This window comes from Lynx canadensis, chromosome D3 (assembly GCF_007474595.2).
Source record: "Lynx canadensis isolate LIC74 chromosome D3, mLynCan4.pri.v2, whole genome shotgun sequence".
In the NCBI taxonomy this organism is placed as follows: Eukaryota; Metazoa; Chordata; class Mammalia; order Carnivora; family Felidae; genus Lynx; species Lynx canadensis.
The window spans coordinates 92,187,802-92,210,614 of NC_044314.2; the positions used below are offsets into that span (position 1 = coordinate 92,187,802).

The 22,813-nt window shown below is 63.3% G+C and overlaps 1 protein-coding gene across 1 annotated transcript in view; it reads left to right on the forward strand.

The window, feature by feature from the left end:
* ADGRD1 (adhesion G protein-coupled receptor D1) overlaps positions 1–22,813 on the forward strand; it is a gene marked incomplete at its 5' end in the record, with an annotated part of 110,733 nt that overhangs the window by 84,622 nt on the left and 3,298 nt on the right. Inside the window, 7 exons of the mRNA XM_032595353.1 lie at positions 1,407–1,510; positions 2,914–3,025; positions 4,194–4,347; positions 8,821–8,887; positions 10,296–10,362; positions 19,840–19,931; positions 21,642–21,768. Of these exons, the coding sequence (XP_032451244.1) occupies positions 1,407–1,510; positions 2,914–3,025; positions 4,194–4,347; positions 8,821–8,887; positions 10,296–10,362; positions 19,840–19,931; positions 21,642–21,768 (723 nt within the window). The remainder of the gene's footprint in view (positions 1–1,406; positions 1,511–2,913; positions 3,026–4,193; positions 4,348–8,820; positions 8,888–10,295; positions 10,363–19,839; positions 19,932–21,641; positions 21,769–22,813) is intronic.

Sequence of the window (22,813 nt, forward strand, 5' to 3'; positions counted from 1 at the left end):
AGGGTGTCTGATGGATCGGAACACCTCCCGCCTGCCCATCTGCTGGGAGCGGGGGGAGAAGTTTGGGGTCCAGATCCCGGGATGTGGCTGAGAATGTAGCTGCGGGAACACACTGGTCCCCACACGTTCTGCCCGCTTAGGGAACCCACGTGGGTAAACAGGAGGTGACTAATGAGGGCTCGCCCCCTCCTGCATCTGGAGCTGCGGGTCCGGGCTTCTTCCCCACCTCCATTCCGTCACGGCTCTAAAGTGTTTCGTAGCCCCTGGGGAGTCAGTTGACCAGCAGTGAGTCACAGATCTGGAAGAAGTAAAACCCATTAAGTTGTCCGTCTTCAGGCGCAGTCCCGCTGGCTCCCAAATTGCTCTGCACGATCCACTTACAGTCCCCGGAATTGGGGCCTCCTGGGCCTGCAGCCCTCCCGGCAGCCCTCTTACATCCTAGGACTTGCCTCCTTTTATTCCCGATTAGGTCCTGACGGGCGGAGGCCGAGGCCCCGCGGTGTCGAGGCTGAGGCTGGAGGGACCTTGATGTCTGGTGTCCAGCGTGGATGGACGTCGGCGAGGGGGAGGGGGCTTCAGCTGGGTCTGTGATACAGACAGAGCCAAACCCACCACAGGAAGCACAGCAGGACCCGCTGCAGGGACAGGCACTGGGAAGCTGGTCTCCCAGGAGCGACTGAGGGAGCACAGAGCGTTTTGGAGCCCAGGGGCAAGTGAGCCTGACCCGAGGCTCCGGCTCCTCGGGCCGAGGGAGCCACCATTTGGGGTCGTGTTGCTAGGTGTGCCGTGGCCTGTGTCACCCTCCTCCGTGGCCCGTGGCACCATCCTCTGTGGCTTTGCATCCGATTTGTTTACCGTTCATTTACCAAGTTCGTTACGCACTACTTGATATCAGGGGTAATAGCCACCCCCACACAGACTCGCAGAGGGCATGTCTCGTCTCCCTGGCGCTGCTCTAAGCTCCGTAGCTGCATAAGTCCGTGGGGTCCTCAGCAAGCAGTCACACCCCACCTGGGTCATCCGCTGGGACTCTGTGGGCATTATGGCTCTGAGGTCAGGGGCTTCATCAGCCCCAGACCAGGAGGCATGGGGTACAGCTCGGCAGTGGGGGCGGGACGGGTTGGGAGGGCAGGGGTTAGGCCTTTGCAGGGCAGAGGCCGGATGGGCAGAGGAATTGGAGGCATTGGTGGGGTGATTTGGGTGGAGTATTTCCAGAGAGACCCAAGGGCCGATGCCATGGGACTGGACGGACCTGTGTTGGTGGTGTTAACAGGGCATCTGGGGGAGACGCAGGACCTGGTGGTCACCAGCACGTGCGCGCTGGGACCAGCCCCTGGGGCCCTTTCCAGTGGGAGCCCTGTCGCCGCAAGACCCGCGCTGACCCCTCTGCTCTGCCTCCCACGCAGCTCACACAAGGACAGCAGGTGGCGCTCTCGTCCATCTCTTACATCGGCTGCTCCCTGTCCGTGGTCTGCCTGGTGCTCACGCTGGTCACCTTCGCCATGCTCTCGTGAGTCATCCTCTGCTCTGCCCCCTCCGTGTCCAGGGAGGTCTGCCGCCATCGTGTAAATGTCAGCGCCGCCTGCCCCACTTTGATTTCCCTCTGGCATTTGTGGTCATGAGGTGGCAAATGTCTGGTCATCGTGCATTACAGTTGGACGGCTGTTCCAGAGTTACTTTTCATTTTGAGATCCAGGGTGCAGGGAGGGCTTGGGGGTGCTAGAGAGGAGGGAGGAGGGAGGCAAGAGGGGCTACGGGATTGGAGGGCACCCTGCTCTCAGTGAAGCTCGAAAGTTCTGGGAGGGTCTCCAGCCCACAGACTTTCTGGCCCTTGGACTCCTGAGAGCCAGAACTGAGGACCTCCTCCCCCAAGGTAGCAAAGCCGCGGCTCCATCGGGGGCCCTGGTGTCAGCCGCTGGGGAGGCAGGAAGGCGCTTTCCCAGGAGGTCCCCACCCCTCCCAGCTGAAGCTGCCAGGGCAGAGCTCAGGGCGTCTGTGCAGCCCCCAAGGAGAGGGTGGCAGCTGAGTCCCTCGGTGGCCCTTTATGAACTGGGACGGCAAGCTGAAATGAGCCCCGTTTGTGGGCGGACAATGGTGATGACACCCTGGCCGCTGCTCAGGGCCGTTGGCCTCACACACGAGTGGGGGGGGCCTCCTCCCTCTGGGGCTGCTTGGGAGCCTGTCTCGCCCACCTGCTCTGCAGGCGGGTGATGCTGCAGGGGTTCCTCGGGGAGCCCAGTGTCCCTCCTCGCCTGCCCTGGCTCCCTCAGGACACCTGCCCCTGGCCCGACTGTGACCACGGCGTCCCCGGGCTGGCAGCTGCAGCATCAACATCATCAGCGGGGAGAGGTGCTCAGCTTCCCAGAGCGCTGGGAACATGGGGAGGCCGGGGCAGTGGCATCCAAGGCCGGCAGGAGGAGCCGGGGCCCATGTTGGGCTGGGACATTCGTTCTTTGGTTCCGTCATTCCTCGGCTTTGCTCAAGAAGCCCGGTGCCCAGGAGCAGGAGCACACGCTCCCCGGCCAAGGGAGATGAGGTGGAGCTACTTTCCTGGCAGGAAGTCCTCCCCAGGGGCAGACCTGGCAGGCGTGGCTGGTGCACAGCTGAGCCTGGAGAGGGCTGGGTGTTTGAGAGCCGGAAGAGGGCACTGTGAGCGGGAGTAGGAGCAAGGAATGAACTGGGTCAGAGCAGGGGCCAGAAGGGGGGGCAGGGGCCAGGCTGTGCAGCCCCGAGGCCCGTGGAAGGAGCTGGCTGGTTTCTAAGAGCAATAGGGAGCCACCGAGGTGTCACAGTGGGGAGTGACCGCATCTAGGTGGGCTTCCTAAAGGCCTGTTTGGCAGCCCTCGGGGGAGTGATAGGGAGCAGCCGGGGCTGGGCCGGGCCGGGGCCTCACCCCTACGTCTCTGCCCTCAGCTCGGTCAGCACCATCCGGAACCAGCGCTACCATATCCATGCCAACCTGTCCTTTGCTGTCCTCGTGGCCCAGATCCTTCTGCTCATCAGCTTCAGCTTCAAGCCTGGCACAGTGAGTAGGCCCCCTCGGTCCCTCCCTCATCCTTCTGATGTCACTCAGGCTGGCACCTTCTGCTGGTTTCTTCAACTCAGAACTCAGACTGCATCCCCCAGATAGAGCAGGGGCTTGTCCAGGAGAAGCGGAGAAGGCAGGCCTGGGCTGGGCTCTCTGCTCCCCATGGGCTCAGTAGGGAAGATGAGCTTCTCCTCCCGCTAGGGCCCTGGTGGCGTGGGGGGCATGATGTGGAGAGCTGACGCAGACCAGCCCTCTAATCCTCGAGATAGGCCCAGGCTGTGCAGTCCTAACCTCCTGCTTAGAGATGTGGGAGCCGGTTACAGCAATTTGCCCATAATGACAGGTGGCAGGAGCTTCGCGGCAGACATAGAGTGACCGTGGGTGTCGGTCCCAGAGCGGCTGGTGGGCGGACGGTGCTCCCCTTGGGACGCAGAGACGCGAGCTGCGCATGCCTGATACTTGCCTCTGATGCGCATGTGGGGGCAGATTAGGGACCTCCAGCCGCGCCCCTGGAAACCAGGTGCCGAGCACACGATGCTGTCCTGAGAATGAGCTGATTGGGGAGCACTGTGAAAGCAGAGCTTGGAGCGCCCGACGTAATCATGCCGTTTCTGTTTTCAATTCTCTTACTTTTTTCTCCTTATTTTTATTATTTGAAGGTAGTATGTAAATTTATATCCCTCCCTCCCATCATTCCGCCCCCTTCCCGGCCTCTGTGGACACGGGCATGCGATCGGGGCGCCCCCGCTGCGGCCTAAGCCGGTCGGGGTTGCTGGTCCAGCTCGGGTACCCGCTCACGGCCGCCGGCCCACGTGGCTGACAAGCCCCAGGCTCGAGCGCCGGCTCCCGGATGGCTCCGCCCATTCCCCAGAGCCCACCCCATTGGCCGGTCTGCTCACGTGTCCGCCTCCAGCCAATCGTGCTGCGCACTCGTGTTTATGCTGATTGGCCGCGCCTGATCGCCCGCCCTCTCCTGAACCAATCGCTGTGCGGGAGTCACCCGCCCCAACCCTAAAGCGGGCGGGGGGGGGGGGGCCTAGAAAGGGAGCCAGGACCCCGCCCCACTCTGCCTTGCCGGGAAATGAGGGCACGTGAGCAGCAGATGTTCCGGAATTGGACGCAGGAACCGCCAGAGCGATGTCCGCTTGTGTGTCTTCGCTCCCAGGTCCCCTGCCAGGTGCTGGCCGTGCTCCTGCACTACTTCTTCCTGAGTGCCTTTGCCTGGATGCTGGTGGAAGGGTTGCATCTCTACAGCATGGTGATCAAGGTCTTTGGCTCAGAGGACAGCAAGCATCTCTACTACTATGGGATAGGATGGGGTAGGTGGGGATGGAATGGGGCAGGTGGGGATAGGGGGCAGGTGTGTGGAGTACAGGGGGACGGGATGGGGAGGCGGGGATAGGAGGGGGAGGCGGGAGTAGGTTGGATATGATTTCATCTTCACATGACACACCTCTAAGAAGCCAGGTGCTCTTAGACTTGAGCTTCCCCATGCTCTGTTCAAAAAAAAAAAAATCTGTTCCCACAGAGCGTGCTTGGAGTTCTCTGTGCTAATGGCCTGTATCCCCTGCACCTGGGAAGAGTTCCCGAGGCTCTGGAGCTAGGGCAGGGACCGTGTCTCATTCCTCTTGGACTGGCACCTCAGCATTAGAGCGGGGCCCTGGGAGGGGGGACAGCCTCTGATGCCGGCCTGCCTCTCGTAGCATAGAGCCTCTGCCCTGCGAGTGCCCTGAGGGGAGGGCAGTCAGGGCCCGGTGTCCTCAGCCAGGCCCAGCAGGGACATGCACACCGGACGTGGCGGCTGGATGGAGAAAGGGAGGTCTGGTCGCTGCTGCTCTTACCTGGAGTAGAGTTTCTGCAGGAGACACGCAGGCGGCCCACCCCTGTGACACAGTGTAGCTCTCGATGGGCCCGGGGACAGGGAGCAAGTCGTGTTCTTACCAAGACTTAGTAGGTTTTCTTGAAGAAGGTTTTCCCAGTTTGTTGTATGCTCTTAGGAAAACGCACAGAGTCGTTTGGTGGTTGTGGGATTTTTAGGCTACTTTTCACCAGTTAGGATTGTCTCCCCGAAGGGCAGGTCTGTGGAGCAGCTCATGGCTTCATTCCGGAAGCCCCCTCCCCACTGACTGGACTCCGTGAACTTCCTCGTTGCCCACCCCATCCCGAGGAGTCCCTGCTTCCTGCCGGAGTCTGCGTAGAGCGGGCTGTGTCACTGACACCTGGCATTCTTGCATTTGCTAGAAACGTTCACCGACTGTTAGGGACCTACTTGCTACTTGTCCTGGTTTTCTTCCCATGCATTTAGTTTTCACGGTCCTCATTGTGCAAGGAGAAGATAAACATGTTTATTTTGTGCTGGGAGCTGCTCGATGGGATGTGTTTGGGGGGTGGTGGACGAACACTCTATACCCTCACGGCTTCCGCAGCCGCCTCCCAGCTGCTGGGGCCACGCAGGGAGCCGGGCCGGGATGTCCCACGCCCGCTCTGTGAGCGCCCCCAGAGCCTGTGCCCACCCTGGGCTCTTACTCGGGCTGCAGGATTAGAGGAAAAAATAAATTATTTTTACCCATATTTAAAAATTGAGAGAGTTCATATAAATCATAGAGATCTTTAGAAAAGTGAGGTAATCTGGGAATCCCGAGTCTATAATCCTGCGTGATGGCGTTGTCTGGGCCTGTGTCATTTCTCATACTGATGTAGTCCCTGCGGGTCCTTGAGCGAGCGGCCCCTGATGGAAGCTGTCTGCAGAGAGAGCCCTGGGCAGGGATCCCGCAGCCTGCGGCCTCTGTCTCCCGTCAGCTTTTCCCTCGCTGATTTCCTCAGGGCTTGCGAGCTGCAACTCTGGTTCTGATTGGGGTGGAGTTCGCTTTGGGCTGCGGTAAAGACAGTCTGCGGGCAGCGGGGCTTCTTCTGCCTTCGGTTCCTAATTAAGGAGGAGCCGGAGGCTGACCCGGGGCACGGGGACACCTTGCTGCAGGAGCGCCCCTCTGACAGAGGCTTCTTCCCGGGGCGTCCGCCCTGGTCTTGAATCCCTGGGGACTGTGTTTCAAAGCCAAGTGGGGGGTGGCGCTGTTGAATCAAGAGCATACCTTGAGGTTCTGTTAGATGTCAGGCCCTTACAAGTTAGGACTTGTAAGGTGAGTGAACTGTAATCTGTCCCCCAAGCATCCCTGTGGGAGCAGGAGGAGATTATGATAACCGTGTGCAAGTTTACTTATCTGTGCAGCAGACGTACCTCTGAGTACACAGAAGTGACAGACGTGCAGCTTGCTTTCTTTTTCTCTGTTACAACTTAATGTCTTTGGTGAGTTCCTGCTCATCTGGGGCACACACTTAATCGTAGTTAATTCTGGGCCCCACTTGCCCTTGGTTGATCTGGAGCTCCAGGAGCTGGTGCGGTGCTGAGGTGCAGGTACACGGCCAGGGCAGGACAGGTGCAGGACCGCAGGTGCACGGGCCGGGTCGCCGAGCAGCGCCCAGCTCTCCTTGCCAGAAAGCCGCATGCCTTTACCTCCCGTTTCTGCTCCGTATCCCTAGCGGCCACGACAGTGGGAGGGACAGTGCCCGTGGCAGTCCCGGGGGGTGGAGGGGTCGCTGCCTAGAGCTGGTGCTGGTTGCTGGGAGAGAAAAGCGGATGTGGAGGGGCATCACACCGAAAATTAACTTCTCGGTCCAGAGAGGCGCCTGTCACTTCTATCCACAACCCGTGGCCCAAAATGAACCTGGTGGCCCCAACGGCCTTGGGGCGACGTGTGCGAAACCTCCACACGCCCAGAGAAGCATCCAGAAGTCCGTGGCAGATGGCACTGGGGACCCCGGCAGAAAGGCAGACCACTTGTCTCCTGGCTTCCCCTGCCTTTCTTTGTGAGACCTTCTCCCTCAGCTCTTTGCTTGTCCTGGCTGGTAGCTCCCTCCACCCCTCCCTGGGGAATCAGGGGGCCCGCTGAAGGTCACCTCTGAAGGTCGCCACGTTCCAAAGAGGGTGCGTCTACAACTCCGTGAGGTAAACATCCATGCGGCAGGGCCGGAGGAACCCCGGATTGTCCGCAGAAGCCCGTCATGACCCTGCACGGTTACCGGGATTCGAGTTTCTGGCGATGGCAACAGCAGAAGGGGAGTCAGAGTGGCTTACTAACAGCACACGGATTATAGGGATTGGCCTTACATGTGGCCGCATCACATGGGGTCCTCACAACAGCCTGGTGACCGGGTGCTCTCACGTGCATTTCCACAATGAGACCGTGGAGGCTCCGCGAGGGTCAGGCACTTCCTTGAGGCCACACAGCAGGCCCCGGGAACAGAGCCAGGCATCCCGTGGCCCCAGAGCCCAAGAGTTGCCTGCTGGCTGTCTCCTCAGCCTCGTTCTCCCGCCTCTGAACACACACACTCAGCCAGGTGCTGGGCTCCTGCCGCGTGCCTCAGAGACGGCAGAGAGTGGGGGACCCTCTTCTCGGACAGACCCTCTGTCACTGCCCCAGGGGGCGGCCCCTGCCGGACGGAGGGGGACGTGGGAAGAAACGGCGGGGGAGCCGCCAGCATCGCCTTTGGGATCAAAGGAATCGTGTATGCAGAAAATGCACCTGTCACTCCTCCGTTTCACTTCAGGCAGCAGAGGGATGCCAACCACTGCCGTGGGCCGGGACCGGGGGCGGGAGGGTGCGGGCCGCGGCTCAGAGTGAAGGCCTTGGCCACCCGGTTTGAAAATACCTCTCCAGAAGCACCTGCGGTCCTTGCCGCACCTTCTGGAACCCGCCGGGATGGGGCCCTGTGCCCGCGTGCTGTCCTGTGGACCCAGAGAAAAGACGCCGGCACCCGCCCTTCCTCAGCAAGGTGGGGCGCCGGGTGGCTGGTGGTGCCTCGGGTCGATGCCTCCTTGCCATCTCGGGTGCCACATGATCTTCCCACACCAGATGAGCTGGGCGGCGAGGATGCCCTGTGTCGTGTGTGGACACCGAGGCCCCAGGGAAAACAGCCTCTGGTGCGCCATCTCCTGTCACGTGGTCCTGGGGCCGCCCAGGCGGGAGCCGCGACCCACGGCACCAGGGCCCAGCTCGCCCATGGAGCACGCAGGTGTGACGGAGGGCCACGGTGAGGGCTCCTCTGTGGGCCGGGTGGCTCTCCCAGACGTTGTGGAACACATTTGAACTGCTTAGACGTCAGAACAGGGGCTCAGAGCTAGGACAGACCTGCAGGAACTCCTATTCCGGGACGCTGTTCAAGACTGAAATCAGAAGGGCAGGGAAGCCGCTGCTGTGAGCGCCCGGCAGAGCTGGGGCACACTTCCCTCTCCTTCCTCTGGGGCCCCGGAGGCTCAGCGCAGGCAGGTGGGTCCCCGTGTGTGGTCACCACCGCCAGCCTCCATTCTGGGAACAAGCAAGATGCAGCCCTCCTTGTCAGCAGCCCCCCCTGTCTGGCGCCCTGGGAATGCCGGCCAGCGGGTGGGTGGATCCTTCGCCGCCCTTGCCCTTGGCCCACCCTTCGGGGTAGGGGTGGGGCTGCTGTGCGGGTGTCTGTGGACAGAGGCCCCGGGACGCGCCGCTCTTCCGCCAGCCACCGCCGGTCCTTTTCAGAAACAGGCTTGGATTCGTAAGGGATGTGATTCAGAGTTCATGTGTACGTGTGTGTGCACCTGAGTGTGGGTTAGCCCTTGGCTTAGACTGAGGCTCCCGGAGGCCGGGGCAGCGCCGTTTCTGAGCACGTAGCTCTCACTCCTTACGTGCACAGGGCGTAGACGAATGAGAGACTGGCTGAATGAAGGAGGCCGAAACATTTCCTGCGCTCGTTTTCCACAGGTTTTCCTCTCGTCATTTGCATCATTTCCATATCGTTTGCCATGAACAGTTATGGAACAAATAACAAGTAAGTGACGGGGTGGGGGGGGGGTGGCTCCTGGCGTGTGGCAGGGCTTTCACAGGAAAGGCCCCTGTGTGAGGCCCCAGGCCGTGGCTCTGTACGGGGCTGGCCGGCCCTGAAGTAAGGGCGACCCCAGCTGCGCCCCCCGCATTGTCCTCCCCCCCCCACCCCCCAGCAGAGGCTTGATGGCGGGGCGGGGCTCACCGGCTTTCCTGAGAGGACAGGGACGCATAGAGCTCTGCAAGGACATGTGGGGAGGTGCTCTGTTTGCAGTCGCCCCTGTCCCGTCCCGGGCGGCCATGCACCTTGCAGGGGGCCGCTCAGGCTTGCTGTGCATTTCGCGGAAATGCTGCCTCCGCACGGGAGGTGTGAACGAGCACTCACAGGGGCCGTGTCCTGTCTCAGGGAACCCCTGTGTCCTGGAACGGGGGCAGAGGCTCCTGGGAGTGGGCGTGGGTCACCTGACCCCTCTGGGCCTCAGTTTTCTCATCTGGGTGTGGGAGTCATCGTGGCCCCTCCTGTGAGGGTGTCAGGGGATGCACACCTGGGGTTTGGTGTGCTGGGGGCCCCCCGTGCCACTCAATGAGCGGGATGGAGGGAGTGAACGAGGCCGCCTTGCGGGGACATCCACACCGGGTGGGGTGAGGACCGTGCCGTGCACGTGCCTGACCCTGGCCAGTGGGCAGGGCCCCCAGGGCTGTCCCCAGATCTGGGAGTGGCCTCTCCCGGGGAACCCCAGGCTCTTGGCCATCCCGATGCTCCGGAAAGAAACGAAGTTATGGGGAGGCTATTACTTGCCTGAGTTCCTGGAGTCCCACCTCGGAAGCCTGGAGGGATCCCCCATCCTGGAACTGGACGCTGCATCCCACACGAAGCTTCTCTAGAAATGCGAGCACTTGCTGGGATCCCCGGGGACCTTTTCTCTCAGGGGCGCTGCAGGGAGGTGTGACCTACCCTTAGCTAGGAGCAGAGGGGAATGGTCAGGACCGTGTCACCTCATGACTCCTCAACGCTCTGATCCCTTGCAGAAGGCACAAATTAGGTCAGTATTTGAAATGCTCTCAGCCCTTGCTGAAGGTCAGTTTGTTTATTTTTCGTAGCAAAGTTAAAACTTACTTTGGTTTTTGGCCGGACTCTGCCGAGGTGGTGATTTTTCCTACTGAGAGGCCCGTAAAAGCCGCCTTTTCCCTGAGGTGGTCTGCACACCTGGAACGTTCACCCCGAGAACGAGAGGCACGAGGTCATCGTGGGTAGCACGCAGAGACATCAGCTGGGGTTAACTGTTACTCTGGCCGCTCAGATTGACCCCTGAGCGGAAGAACGTCCTGCCTTAGCAGCTGCCCCCGTGGAGGTGCCCGGCGCCCCGGGGCACAGGAACAGTGGTGTGGGGGTAACGCTCTGCTTCCGTCCACAGCTGCTGGCTCTCCATCACGAGCGGCGCCGTCTGGGCCTTCGTGGCCCCTGCCCTGTCCATCATTGTGGTAAGTCCCGCCGCTGGGTGTGAGGGCCCCCGTCTGCAACCTGTCGCAGCCCCCGGGCGTGCAGCCCGGGACCCCTGTCCCCAGATGGCTGGCCGGGAGGCGCAGGTGCGCGCAGCCTGCCAGGGTCGGTGTGCACCGCGGGGTCTTTCCCTGAGGGTTCTCGCCCACGCCCTGTCCTCGCGGCCCCAGCAGGGACCTTAGCGCGCGCCTCGGGAGCGCGGGATCATGGGGGACAGAGAACGCGACCCGAGGGGCCGGTGATGTCGCAGGCAGGCGCGCTGGCCGCTCTGCCTGGCCCGGGCTCAAGGGAGGCTGCCGCACGCACGAGTGCTCTCACCTCCGGCCAGGTGGCTCCGTCCTCAGGCGGGATGCCCTGAGGTCCTGGGACTTCACGGAATTACAAAAATGGGTTTTGTGTTTCTTGCTATCGTTCTTCCTACATTTCCCACAAAAGTCTCTGGCGCTTCTGATGCACCTGGCTCGGAATGTTGCAGGTCGTGGGCCCCTCGCTGTGCCTGGGGAGGGAGTTCTCTAACTGGCCAGTCCCCACAGGGGCTAGAAGACAGAGTGTTCTGATTGGCCAGTCCCCACTGGGGCTAGAGGAGTAGAGTGTGCTCTGATTGGCAGGCCTGGGTCACCTCTCTAACCCTGGGGGTGGAGCTGGGTTTCAACCTTCCCCGGAAGCAGGCAGACTCCGGGTGGGGGAGGAAGTGCCCCGAGAAAGTCCGGGTGCGGTTCCCAGAGGAGGGGCAACGCACGCGTGGGACGGGACCGTTGCAGTGTCACTGGGTTCCCTTCGGTGTGAGGATGTCCCGGGTGCCCCTGCACCCCGCAGGTGTGCGGCCCCATCTGGTCGGGGCCCCGCTTCTTCCCGACTGGGGGATGTCAGGGGTGGCATTGGCCAGTCTTGGCTAAGTCCCCGTGGTTCCTCAAAGGAGGGTTCCGGAGTGCCCTCGCACGTGGTTTCCCACAAAGTTAGGGTTAGTAGTAGGGGTGCAGGCGGACGGAGCGTCTTTCCCTTCAGGTGTCACCAGGCTTTTACGTCACGTCTCTCTTGCCCCTGAAGTGTCTGACAGATGCCACTTCCTGCTTCGTGGAGGGCAAGCCAGGGTACTGGCGTGGGTGGGGTGAGCGGCGTGACAAGTCCTGGCCCCAGAGGGCATCGGTGTTGGTGGGTGTCGTCATCATCATCGTCCTCCTCCCTCTTCCCCTTGGTCCTCCCCTCCTCCCTCCTCCCCTTGGTCCTCCCCTCCGCCCTCCTCCCCTTGGTCCTCCCCCTCTCTTCCCTCTGCCCTCCCCTCCTCCCCTTGTTTCTTCTGTCTTTCCCCATGGTCCACCCCTCCTCCCTCCTCCTACCTTGTTCCTCCCCTCCTCCCTCCTCCCCTTGGTTCTCCCCTCCTCCCTCCTACCTTGTTCCTCCCCTCCTCCATCCTCCCCTTGGTCCTCCCCCTCTCCTCCCTCTGCCCTCCCCTCCTCCCCTTGTTTCTTCTCTCTCTCTTCTCCCCATGGTCCTCCCCTCGCCCTCTTTCTCCTCTTCCTCTTTTTCCTGCCCTCCCCCTTCTCCCCAGAGACACAAAGCAGGTTGAACCCCCGTAAGTAGAAAAGGCTCAGCCATGGGCAGTGCAGGGGGTCAGGTGCCCAGTGACGTCAGCCGGAGCCTTCTGCTCGCTCCGGGGTCCGTTGCCTTGGCGCTGGCTGCACCTGAGGCAGGCTTTCCCTGGCGGAAACAGGCAGAGTCGGCTCCTCGCGCGTCCCGCAGGTCTGTGATGGGGCGGAGGGGGAGAAGCTGTTCCCAGTGGTCCCAGGAAGTCCCGGGACACGCTCTGATTGGCTGCTAGGGGTCACGTGTCTGTCCCAGAGCCAGTCACTGAGGAGGCGGATGATCGGCCAGGCCAGCGTCACGTGACCGCTCGGGGGGCCAGAGCTGGGGGTTCCCCAGAAAGCCAGGGGGGCTGTGCTCTGGCACCTGGCCACTACCTGGGTGTGTATCTGGTGCGAGGCCTGCTTGGGGGCGGGCGTCTCCGTCTCTGCCGCCCCATCTGGGTGTCCCACCGGGGGAGGGCGCTGATGTCAGGAAGGGGTGGTCCGCGGGGGCCTCCCCACATCCTTGCTGCCCACCCCGCGCTAACCCAGTGTGTCACCTCCAGGCCCCACGTGGGACCCCAGATGCACACTCCACACGCCCCCCGGGCCAAGAACCTGGGACACGTTTTCCCCGTGCACCTTCGCCCCGGGGCCCCAGGCTGTGTGCTGACTCACACTTGTACTCTCCCCACTGGGACCCTAGGACACTCTGCAGAGCACCCCCACCCAGGACCCCAGGACGTGCTCTCTGTGCGCACCCCCCACAGGGACCCCAGGACACGCTCTCCACGGGCACCCCTTCTGCTGGGCCCCCAGGATGTGTTCTCCACACACCCCAGGGTGGTCACGAGGCCGTGGTGCTGCCTGTGAGCTGCTGCCTTTGAAGGGTGTGGAGTCCTGCCTTGGTTGGGGGGGGATGCCTCCCGGACTCCTGTCCCTCATTGTCCTCGTTCATTGCTTCCCCATCTGTCATCCCAGCCGACCGTCTGAGGACAGGTCACCCCTGCGGGCAGTCAGCGGGGCCTGCTCCCCCCTCCACCCCTGCACGGGGCAGGGGTCCCCTGAATCCCCCGCCCCTCTCCCCAGCGGCTCCTCTTAAAGCTCGGTTGGCCTCGTCCCGGGCTCCTGGGCACCAACGAGGCCGTGGGCCCTGGTGGGTGATTGGACGTGAACGTGAGGGAAGAGGCCGGAGAACGTTCTGCAGACGCCGCTCGGAAGCGGGGCCGCGCCTTCTCGGAGGAGACTTTCCAGAGGGACGAGATGAGGGATGCCATTGTGGCGTCACTGACGTCCGGGGTGAGAGGGACAGCGGGTGGTGCTGGCCCCACACACGAGCCGTGTCCTTGCGCAGGATCAATTTGGCTGTGTCTCCTGCCAGGTGACACGTGCTTGGGGTCAGCCCGGCGATGGGGGTGATTTCCTTCCCTTGTGCAGCCCTTAGAGTCTCCGAGGTCCTCCCTGGCCACGGGGCCTGAGCCTCTGCTAGAGGAGAGGCAGCGGAGGCCCCGGCTGTGGCCTGCGCGCTGAGCTGTGTGGGCCCAGCAGGGCTCTGCGGGGAGGGCTGGGTGACAGGGCGGTGGGGGCCCCTCCCGGGGTGATGCCCCTGCGGCCCTGGCCGCGCCCTGGGGGCTGGCCTGGACCCGGCTCCTGCTCTCTGGCCGTGGGCACATTTGGCCTGTGGGGGCAGGGGCTCGGAGGGCGGGAGGGGAGTGAGGCCAGGTGTTTACCCGCAGGCTCCTTTTTTTAAAAATGTTTGTTTATTTTTAAGAGAGAGAACAAGTGTGAGCAGGGGAGGGGCAGAGAGAGGGGGACAGAGGATCCGAAGCAGGCTGTGCGCTCACAGCAGAGTCACACGCGGGGCTCAGACTTGTGCACCGTGAAATCACGACCTGACCTGAAGTTGGACACTCGACCGACGGAGCCCACCGGGCACCCTGCCCTCAGGCTCCCTGTGCAGGACTGTGGGCGGCCAGGGCTGCCCCATCCTCCATAGGCCATGTCCTGGCCACGGCCCCTGGCCGCGGCCTCGTCCACAGCCCCGGCGCTCCCCGGGTCACTGCGCAGGTGCAGAGACCCAACGGTCTCTGCTCCTTGGGTGCTGACCCACATGTGAACGCCCATCCCCATCCCCTCGGCCCTTCTGTGTCCAGGAGGGGTGGTCCTCCCCGGGGGTGCCTGTCCCCGCCACTGCCCTGCAGCTCCGCCCACCAGCCCACAGATCTGTCCCGTGGAAGTTGTCGGAACGGAGGTACCAGGCACGTGCTGGCTGCCGTCTCCCCAGAATCCTCCAGGCACACGCCTAGGCTGGCCTTTCCCCAGGGGAGCGACAAGGGTGTGGGGGGCGCAGGGTCAGGGAGACCATGTTGCTGAGGGAAGATGTTGCTGAGACCCCAGCATGTAGGGGTGAAGACCCTGCCTCAGGCGGGGCCTGGGAAGAAGAGAGGGATAGGTTTGAGGCCCATTCTGGGGAGTCTGGGACGACAAGGAGGCGGACAGATTGTTCCGGTGCCGAGCGTGGGGCTGACGGAGACCACGAAGGCTCGTGTTCTTCACAGGGCTTGCGGGGACAGGCTCTGAGGGGCGAGCGCGCCCACAGAAACGCCCTGTGTGGCCCACCCCTTGAGTTGGCCTGACGGTTTCGTTGTTGTCGTATTTAAATTTGAATTCAGGGTTCCCATCAAATGGCTGGGTCCGTGGTGAGGCCAGAGTAACCCAGTAACATCGCCCCCGACCGGTGTTCTGGGGCCGACAGCGAACCCGCTGGTGGGCAGGGCGAGCGGGACCCTGGTGCAGCTCCCCCCACTGCCGACTCAGAGCCCCGTCCCGGTGATCCCTGGCCCCCACGGGCCGCCGCCCTGGGAGGCTGAGCCACCGTCTGGGGACGGACCGTGGGCAGAAGAGCTTCCTCGGGGGAGAGGAGCTCAGAGGAGCCCGACCCGGCACAGAACCCAGCAGGGCGGGGCGTGCACGTCCAGGGCAGATCTCACACCTGCTCTGTACAGGAAGTCTCCTTCCAGGAGGGGCCGAGAGGTCAGGAAGGGGACGGGGTTGGGGATCGGAGCGCCCCTCCTTTCATTAACAGGGAGCGCAGAGGTGGCCCATGTTCCTCTGTTAACTGATTTTACTTTAGCTGCAGGAGGTGATGTGTCCATGTGTGATGGAGCCTTCAAATCCAGGGGCTGTCCCCTGTTTCCGATGCTATCCCTTGTCCCAGGGGCTGTCCCCTAACCCTAGGGTTGTCCCCGGGGGCTGTCCCTTGTCCCCAGGGCTGTGTGAGGCTCGGCTGCGGTCACTTTACCAGAGTAAATCACTTTAGGGGATTACAGGGGCTTCAGTCGGATCCTGTGTTCTCTCTCTCGCTCTCTGGGGTCCGGGAGGACAATTCGCCTGCTCAGCGCACAGGTAGAAACAGGCTCAAAACAGACTCCAGGCCCCTTGGTAACTGAGCCCCCCTGGTCAGAGCATGGACATGGCGGGGAGGGGGGTGGTTTGAAGGAACGTTAATGACAAGGGTGAAGAAGGAAGTAGCTGAACGTATGAGCACCACGTGCCCTGTTCTGTGTCCGCACTGACCTCCACCCTGCAGACCTGAAGGCCCAGGCGGGAGTGGCCCCCCCTCCCAGATGTTTCCGGCTGATCTGAGTTTTAACGTGACTTTGGTCAGTGACAGCTGGGGACCCGGAGGAGCGCCCACCACGGCATGGGGTCCGGTACCGGGTGCCAGCATCCCTGGTCCCCAGGCTGGCTGGAGCCACCGTTACCATTCCTGAGGGGGCGTTAGCTCCTGGCCCCGTCCAGTCCCCCCTCTGGATGTCAGCCATAAACCCTCGGGGGCAGCAGTCCTCAAACTTGTCACATGATGGAATTATTGGTTCCCACCTGAGCCCCACCTTTTGGCTTTACTGGACCTGGCCCTTTCCCAGCTCGCAGGCGATCCCACTGGGGAGGCGGCCTGAGGACCGCGGTGCTCCGGGGGGACATAGGAGAACCCTGGGGCCAGGCGGGAGGAGGCGCGAGCTGAGAATGGGTTCGGTGATTTCATAGCCAAGCGCAGGGGTCCACTGACCGTGGCCAGTGTGGCCCACTGTCCACTCTTACGGACTGTTTTGTGGGTACACAGCCACTGCCGGGTACTTACAAGCGTCTGTGGTGGTTTTTGTGCTACAGCAGCCGATTTGTGTACAGGGACCGTCTGGCCCACAAAGCTGAACATCCTGTTTGGCCCGTCACAGAAAAAGCACGTGGACGGACTTAGGGCCAGGGGCTGCAGCGGGGGGTCCTGCCCACTCTGTCGGGCCTCACACTGGCCTGGCTCTTGGGGGTGCCTCTTATCCCCTCAGAGGACCCCTGCTTGTGTGCCGGGAGTCATGTCCCCATTTTCTCAGATGCCGTCCGCCTCACTTCCCAACCCTGCCCGTGTGGGGCGTGCAGTGCTCTCTGGGTGCACACTCACGTGAGTACATGCTCGGGAAAGAGGTCTGGCTGGGGCCGGGCGCCGGTCTGGGGAGGATGGTCCGTGCCGTTCTGGTGATGTTGGCCCCAGCGGGACTTTGGGGGACAGTGAAGGGTCACCGGGGCCTGCCGGGCCTCGAGCTGGGGAGGAAAGGGCAGAAGTGAGCCCCTTGCGGTAACAGCCCGCCAGGTCACTGCACAAACGTCCTGATGAGGAAGCGACGTGGATGCCACTCCCTGAATGACTCCAGTTAGGTTCTGCGCAGGCTCACAGGGTCAGCAGGCTTTGCAGAAGCTGTCGACCCCCGACGGCAGGGACCCCGGGGGTGACAGGGTCACCTTTGCCTGCGTCCCCCAGGGGCTTCTTCAGTGCAGGCTCCATGGGGCAAGGGCCTCCGGTTTTGGGGAGAATCTCGGGAGTTCTGGGACCTCCTCCTCTGAGAAGCCAGGGTGGTCCTGTCTACGTAGAGGCACAGATATAGAGGGCGACAGCGACAGTCACAGATGCCCAGACGCAGAGGTCCACAGGGACAAAGGTCGATGCACACAGTGGTGTCTTCTGTATGTTTACATGTGATGGTTTCCCCGTGAGTCGTGGTGTATGTCCCGACAGCGTCTCACAAGGCCAAGGAACAGGACGCGGCGCAGACCCCAGAGCCCTGTCCTGGGCTTCCCCCCACCCCCGCCATCAGTGGTCACATGACCTGCAGTGCACATCCCGCCCCCATCTAGTTTGCTAAGACGCAGCCCATGAATTATTCCTTCGGCGTCTGTCGGCTGTTGTCACCCAGAGGCGCTTGGCTGATGAAACACCCGCTCTCGTGGTGCACGTGCCTCACCCCAGGGCCTCTCCCGACGGCGACCAGGCACCAACCAGGATGAGTGGCCGGGGCCAGGGGGAGGCCCACTTCTGTTTGGGATGTTCCCGAAACACGAGGTGTTTTTGTCTCAAACCCGCAGCCTCCCCCTGAATGAACGGGGGTCGCAGGGTTGGGGGTCGGCGCCTCCCGACTGTCCCGGCAGATGGGACTGTCCTATGGAGGCCAGGAGAGTGCTTGCCAGATGAAAGCACACAGACCCAGGCAGGGAGAGAGCCCGGGAGGGGGGGAAACAAACCCCAGAGAAATCTCTGGAGGGACGGACGTGATGACAAATCGTAGCCGGGAATGCCGGTGGCCTAACCGTGGCTGCCGCGCTTCTTTGTGGGTCTTCATACGGAGCCAGCAGGTGACAGAGGGCTGGAAATCCCATCGGTCACCAGCTGTGTGCCCCCCCACTTCCCACAGTGGTGGGGGGGAGTCACGTGAGCTCGTCCAGTGGCGGGGGCGGGGTGAGGCTCCCGCTCCCGCGGTGCCGGTTGACGAGAAGTCGTTTGACTTGGGCATTTTACCACACGTGCTGAGGAAGCTGAATGTGTCCGGACGGTCTGCCCCCATCTCCCTCCGCTCCCGTTTCCGCCTCCTCCAGCAGACACGCCCGCCGACCGCTTGTGCCTCCTCGGGGCCTTCCGCGGATGCCGGCGAACGTGAACGTGTGCTCGCCGTCCGGGCCCGTTCCTCACCGTGTCTGTTGGCCTCTGCCTTTAGCGGCATGGCGGGGGGGGGGCAGCGGCTGCAGAACCGGCGGGCTGTGACCCCCAGACCCGCGGCCTGCTCCGGACAGGCAGGTGGTTCCCAGCCTCTTGTTGTTCCAGACCAGGCCTCGGCTTGGCCCAGGGGTCGAGGAACCCAGGACGTGAATTCGCAGCGTGGATGGGGCCGGGCTCGCAGGGCGTCAGACGGGACCAGGGTGAGCCTCCCCTCAAAACGCACGCAGAGCCCTGCCGGAACCGGACGCGTAAGAGCACAGACGGTTCAGAATTCAGAACTCTAGGTTCTACTGAAGGCATAAAGCTGAAAAGCAATCATTCAAGAGAACCGAGTCCCGCGGTTTAACGCGGGCTCCTGGCCTCCCTGCCCTCGCGCCGCTGGGAGAGGCAGGGGCGCTGCCCGCTGATGTCAGAGCGGAAACTGCTGAAGCGGTCACTGCATCTCTGTGGCCCTTTCTCCACGTGGCTGAGTGTGGTTTCTTGTGGTCCTAACACGATTAGCCGGGGAGGAGGGGTGGAGGGCTCTGCCACTGGTGAACTCACATCGTTGACCTCTTCCGTCCTCCCTGACCCTGGGCGACTCTGTTAGGGTCCTCGTTGCGCAGGCGACAGATGAGGGCAAGGGACGTGCGTCTGGAGCCGGGAGCCGGGCCACCCGGGGTTGAGGTGTCGGCGAAGACACAGCCAGGCTGCGTGTGGCACTTGAGCCTTCTTGGCGGGGTGTAGTGGTACAGGCCGGGGCCCCTCCCGGCCGCCAGCACGGAGCCCTGGAGGCTGGGCGGCCGGGCCGGGAGGAGGCTGACAGCGGAGAAGGAGTGGGGAAGCACTGAACTCTGGGGGAGGGGCTGTGAGGCCCCGGGCGTAAGGTGGTGTCAGCAGTGGAGCCCGAGGAAGGCCTGAGGCCGGAGCCCCTGTTAGGAGGCCTCGGAGGCAGGTGCCAGGGCTGGGAGCGCAGACCTGCCCGTGGGGATGGCCGTCAGGGTGGGAGGCCTGAGCCCCTGCCTGCAGTTCTGCGCACCAGGCCGGAGGGGGAGGGCCGCCTCGCCTGTGAGGTCGGCTGGTGAGGCCTTGTCCTCGCCCGTGGTCAGGCCCGACCGTGCGCACGGGGTCTGGGCCTGGAGCAGGACTCCCGGGCGAACTTGTCGTTGACCTCCGGCTTTTGCAGAGGGAGGAGAGAGGTCCCGGCCACAGCACGGGCCTGGGTCCTGCAGTAGCAGAAGGAAATCCTGGCTCTCGCTCCCCCTTGCAGCCTCCCGCCCCTGCCAGGTTCGCTCAGCGCCCTGCAGAGCTGCTCGGGAGGGGACAGGTTGTGCCTGAGGCTCCGCAGAGACCTCCTCAGCACCCCTGCCCGACAGACCCCAAGGGGAGCCTCCCAGCAGGTGCCTAGCCAGGAGGCAGATGCGCTGCGGCCTCCAAGGACCACGTAGCCGCTGGCCTGGGTGGGGCCAGGAAGTGAAAGTGGCAGGTGCCTTTATGGGTGCGAGTTCGTGTCTCTTCAATGATCCGTTTGCGCTGTGGGCGTTGCCACTGTTTCTCATCGGATGGGGAAACTGAGGTTCCAAGGGCATGAGCACATCACGTGGGGTCCCACACAGTGAGCAGTGCTGAAATGAGGTTTGAACCCCAGGCCTTCCCTTGCCGTGTGCCTGGGGGCAGAATGGGCTGGGTGGCTGCCCTTTCTCGGCACAGACGTGGGCTCCCAGAAGGTGCTCGTCCGTGTGCCCAGTGGAGGTAAACGCTCAGGGACCCATTTGGGTTACGTTTCTGCAGTGACGCCACCTGCTCGCTCAGAGCGAGGGGGGTGGGGTGGGATCAGGACCCTCACCTTGGCTTCCGTTGCTCCCCTTGTGCAGGTGAACGTCGGCATCCTCGTGGCCGTGACCAGGGTCATTTCACAGATCAGCGCTGACAACTACAAGATCCATGGGGACCCTAGTGCCTTCAAGTAAGCTGGACTCTGGGCCATCGCTGGTGGTCTCGGCCACACGCAGCTGCCCGCAGGTAGCGGGCGGGGGGCACCGGGGAGCCCTGGGCTCACATCCTTGCTTGCCTGTTACGTAGCTCCTCTGACCAGGCCCAGCCTCACTGCCCCATATGTGAAAGATGGGGGCTACTGGATGCTATCTGGGGACAGCTCCACCCCAGGGGCGAGAGGCCACCTGCGGGGGCGAAGGAGGAAGATCGCAGGTTCCGTCCTGCCTCGGCCCTGCCAGCAGCCCCCGGCTCTCCCGTCTGTAAAGGGCTGTCGCACGGAAGAAACTCCTCTTGGTGCAGCTGCCCGAGGTGCTCCCGGGCTGGTCCGTCTGCAGGAGGAGCAGGTGTCTCTGGGGAGGGACTCCACCCCCACCCCCGCTCCTTCCACACGTGACAAGGGGACCCCGACAGCCCCGGCCCAGTTAACAAGAGGCCTCAGGGAGCTTCAACTGGATGTATTCTCCCCAAGATCTTCTGTTTTGATGTTTCAATTTTTAAGAAAAAGCCAGCACGTTTTGAGACCCATTTCTCACAGCCACTCCTCTCACATACGGGTTTTCCAGGATCTGAAGATGAAGCTTAAGTGGTCCGTGATGGTTTGTTCCCAGATTCGAGGGTTTTAACTGCAGTGACTTTAAGAAAACTTGTGGCTGCGGCTTCCCCGGCAGCTGACCTGTGTGAACCGTCCTTGGCTTTCGGGGTTTGTGGCCGGGAGCTGCCAGGGCGGGGATCTCGGGCATCCGACCGGGAGGCTCAGTGTGGCCGTGTCGCACCTCCTCCCGGAGCTGCCGGACGCGTGTGAGGCACCTGTGCCTGCTCGTGCGTTTGTCCGTCACTCACTCACTCACTCGTTCAGTCAGGGGTCACGTCCCGAGAGCCCACCGGGCCCTGGTGCGGTGCCGCGCTCTGGGGTCGCGGGGACGAGGCCCCAGCCCAGCCGTGGGGGAGCTCGCGGTCTAGTGAGGAAGCGGACGTGTGGTCACCGTGCCCAGTTAGGAGGGGCAGGCAGCCGCCGAACTGAGCGCACAGCTCACGTCTGTCTCCGGGCTGCCCGCTGAGGCCCTGGGACAGAGGCCCTGGTGTGCAAAGCTGGCTGTTTCAGAGGTCGGGGAGACAGTGCGCTATGTCAGGACACCTCGGGGTCAGACGTTGGTCTGGCCGGCGCTCGGTGGGCGCTGACTCCGTGCAAGCTCCGCCCCGGGCTTGCAGACGCGGGAGGGACCACGTGCCTTCATCACGGAGCCCACATTCCGAGAAGGAGCCTGCGAGGCTGATGCGGGGCGTGCCTCCCACCCCGCTGGGTCCGCCCGGCCGGGGCCCGGCGCTGCTCTCCGCCGTGGGTGCCCGGGATCGGCGTTCCCATCGGATCGGGGTGGTCAGCGAGGGTGTCCAGAGGGCGCGCCGGCTGCCGGGTGCGGAGCGCCGGCGGCAGGGGAGCCGTAGGGGAGCTGCCGGCAGGGGAGCCGTAGGGGAGCTGCCGGCTGGGTGGGGACCCCGTCTCGGGTCCCGAGCGGTCAGCTCCTCACCCAAGATTACCCGCCGGGCGGAGCCCAGGCCCGGCCCCCAGCAGGGCCGTGTCCGCTCCCGCTCAAAGGCCTCCGGTCGAGAGGCCGGTCCCTTAGACCCACCGTCACCTACCCGCCCCCACTAGAGTGGCCGCGTCCATCTACTTCTCTCTTAGGTTGACGGCGAAAGCTGTGGCCGTGCTGCTGCCCATCCTGGGAACCTCGTGGGTCTTCGGCGTGCTCGCTGTCAACAGCCAGGCCGTGGTCTTCCAGTACATGTTTGCCGTTCTCAACTCCCTGCAGGTGAGAGCCTGCGGACTCCCGGGGGAGGCCGGCCGCCGCGTGAGCGGATGTGCGCGGCAGGCTGCCACCGGGGCGGGAGGGAGACCCCCTCTCTGTTCTTGCCACACCCCCTGGGGGCCCACGGCGTGAGCCTGCCCCACGGCCGGGCGCAGAGGCGTCGATGGGGCACACGCCGGGCGCCCAGCACGCGGGGCCCGTGGGGTCGCCACCCAGTTCATCCCGCTGGTGGCTGGGACTGGCGAGAGGCACACTCAAGCCTGAGAGGGAAGACGGCAGCCTGCGGGCAGCTCTGGAAAGGGGGCCGGGCGTGGGGAGGCGGCGACGGCGTGTATCTCGGGTCTGGGTTCACACGTGTCCCCTGCGTGGACGGGCAGGGAAGGGTCAGCAGCCTGGAAACCTGAGGCTTAGGGTGCTCAGACCTGCGTCCCCAGACACACAGCCCCCCCCCCCCCCAGAGGAAGGGTGGAAATGGGTCCCCACCGCCACCCACAGCCCACACGGCCGAGCCGAAGGCTGGATCCTGGCAGCCGCGAGCACGGCCCACCGGCCCTCGCTGTGCAGTCACACCGCGTCCGGGTCTTCCTGACCGGGGACCGCATCTCACGGACGAGCGTCAGGCTTCCAATTTGTAACAAGCTTCCGCCCGTCGTCTCCCTGTGGTTGTTCACAGAAGAACGTGACCGGTTTGGCTGGCTGTAGCCCTTACACGCCCTGGGTCCTGGGCTGCCTCCCCCATTCAACGAGAACGGGCCCCAGTAATGGGGCTGCTTCAGCGCTGAATGAGATGACTCGTGTGAGGGGTCGCCTAGCGCTGGACACGTAGCAGCTGTCTCCGGGGCTTGGGGGACATCCTCATTCTCGTGCCTGTTTTGTTGTTATCATCGTGCTGAGATGAGGACACCACGGCTCAGTTTAAGGAATTGTCTGATGTCCATGCCGTCGTCCTTTCCCAGCATTTCTGCTCTTTCCCGGGTCCACCCTGTCTGGGAATCCACCTCTGTAGACGCCTTCGCCCAAACAGCGTGGCCGTCACGCTGGTGCCCGC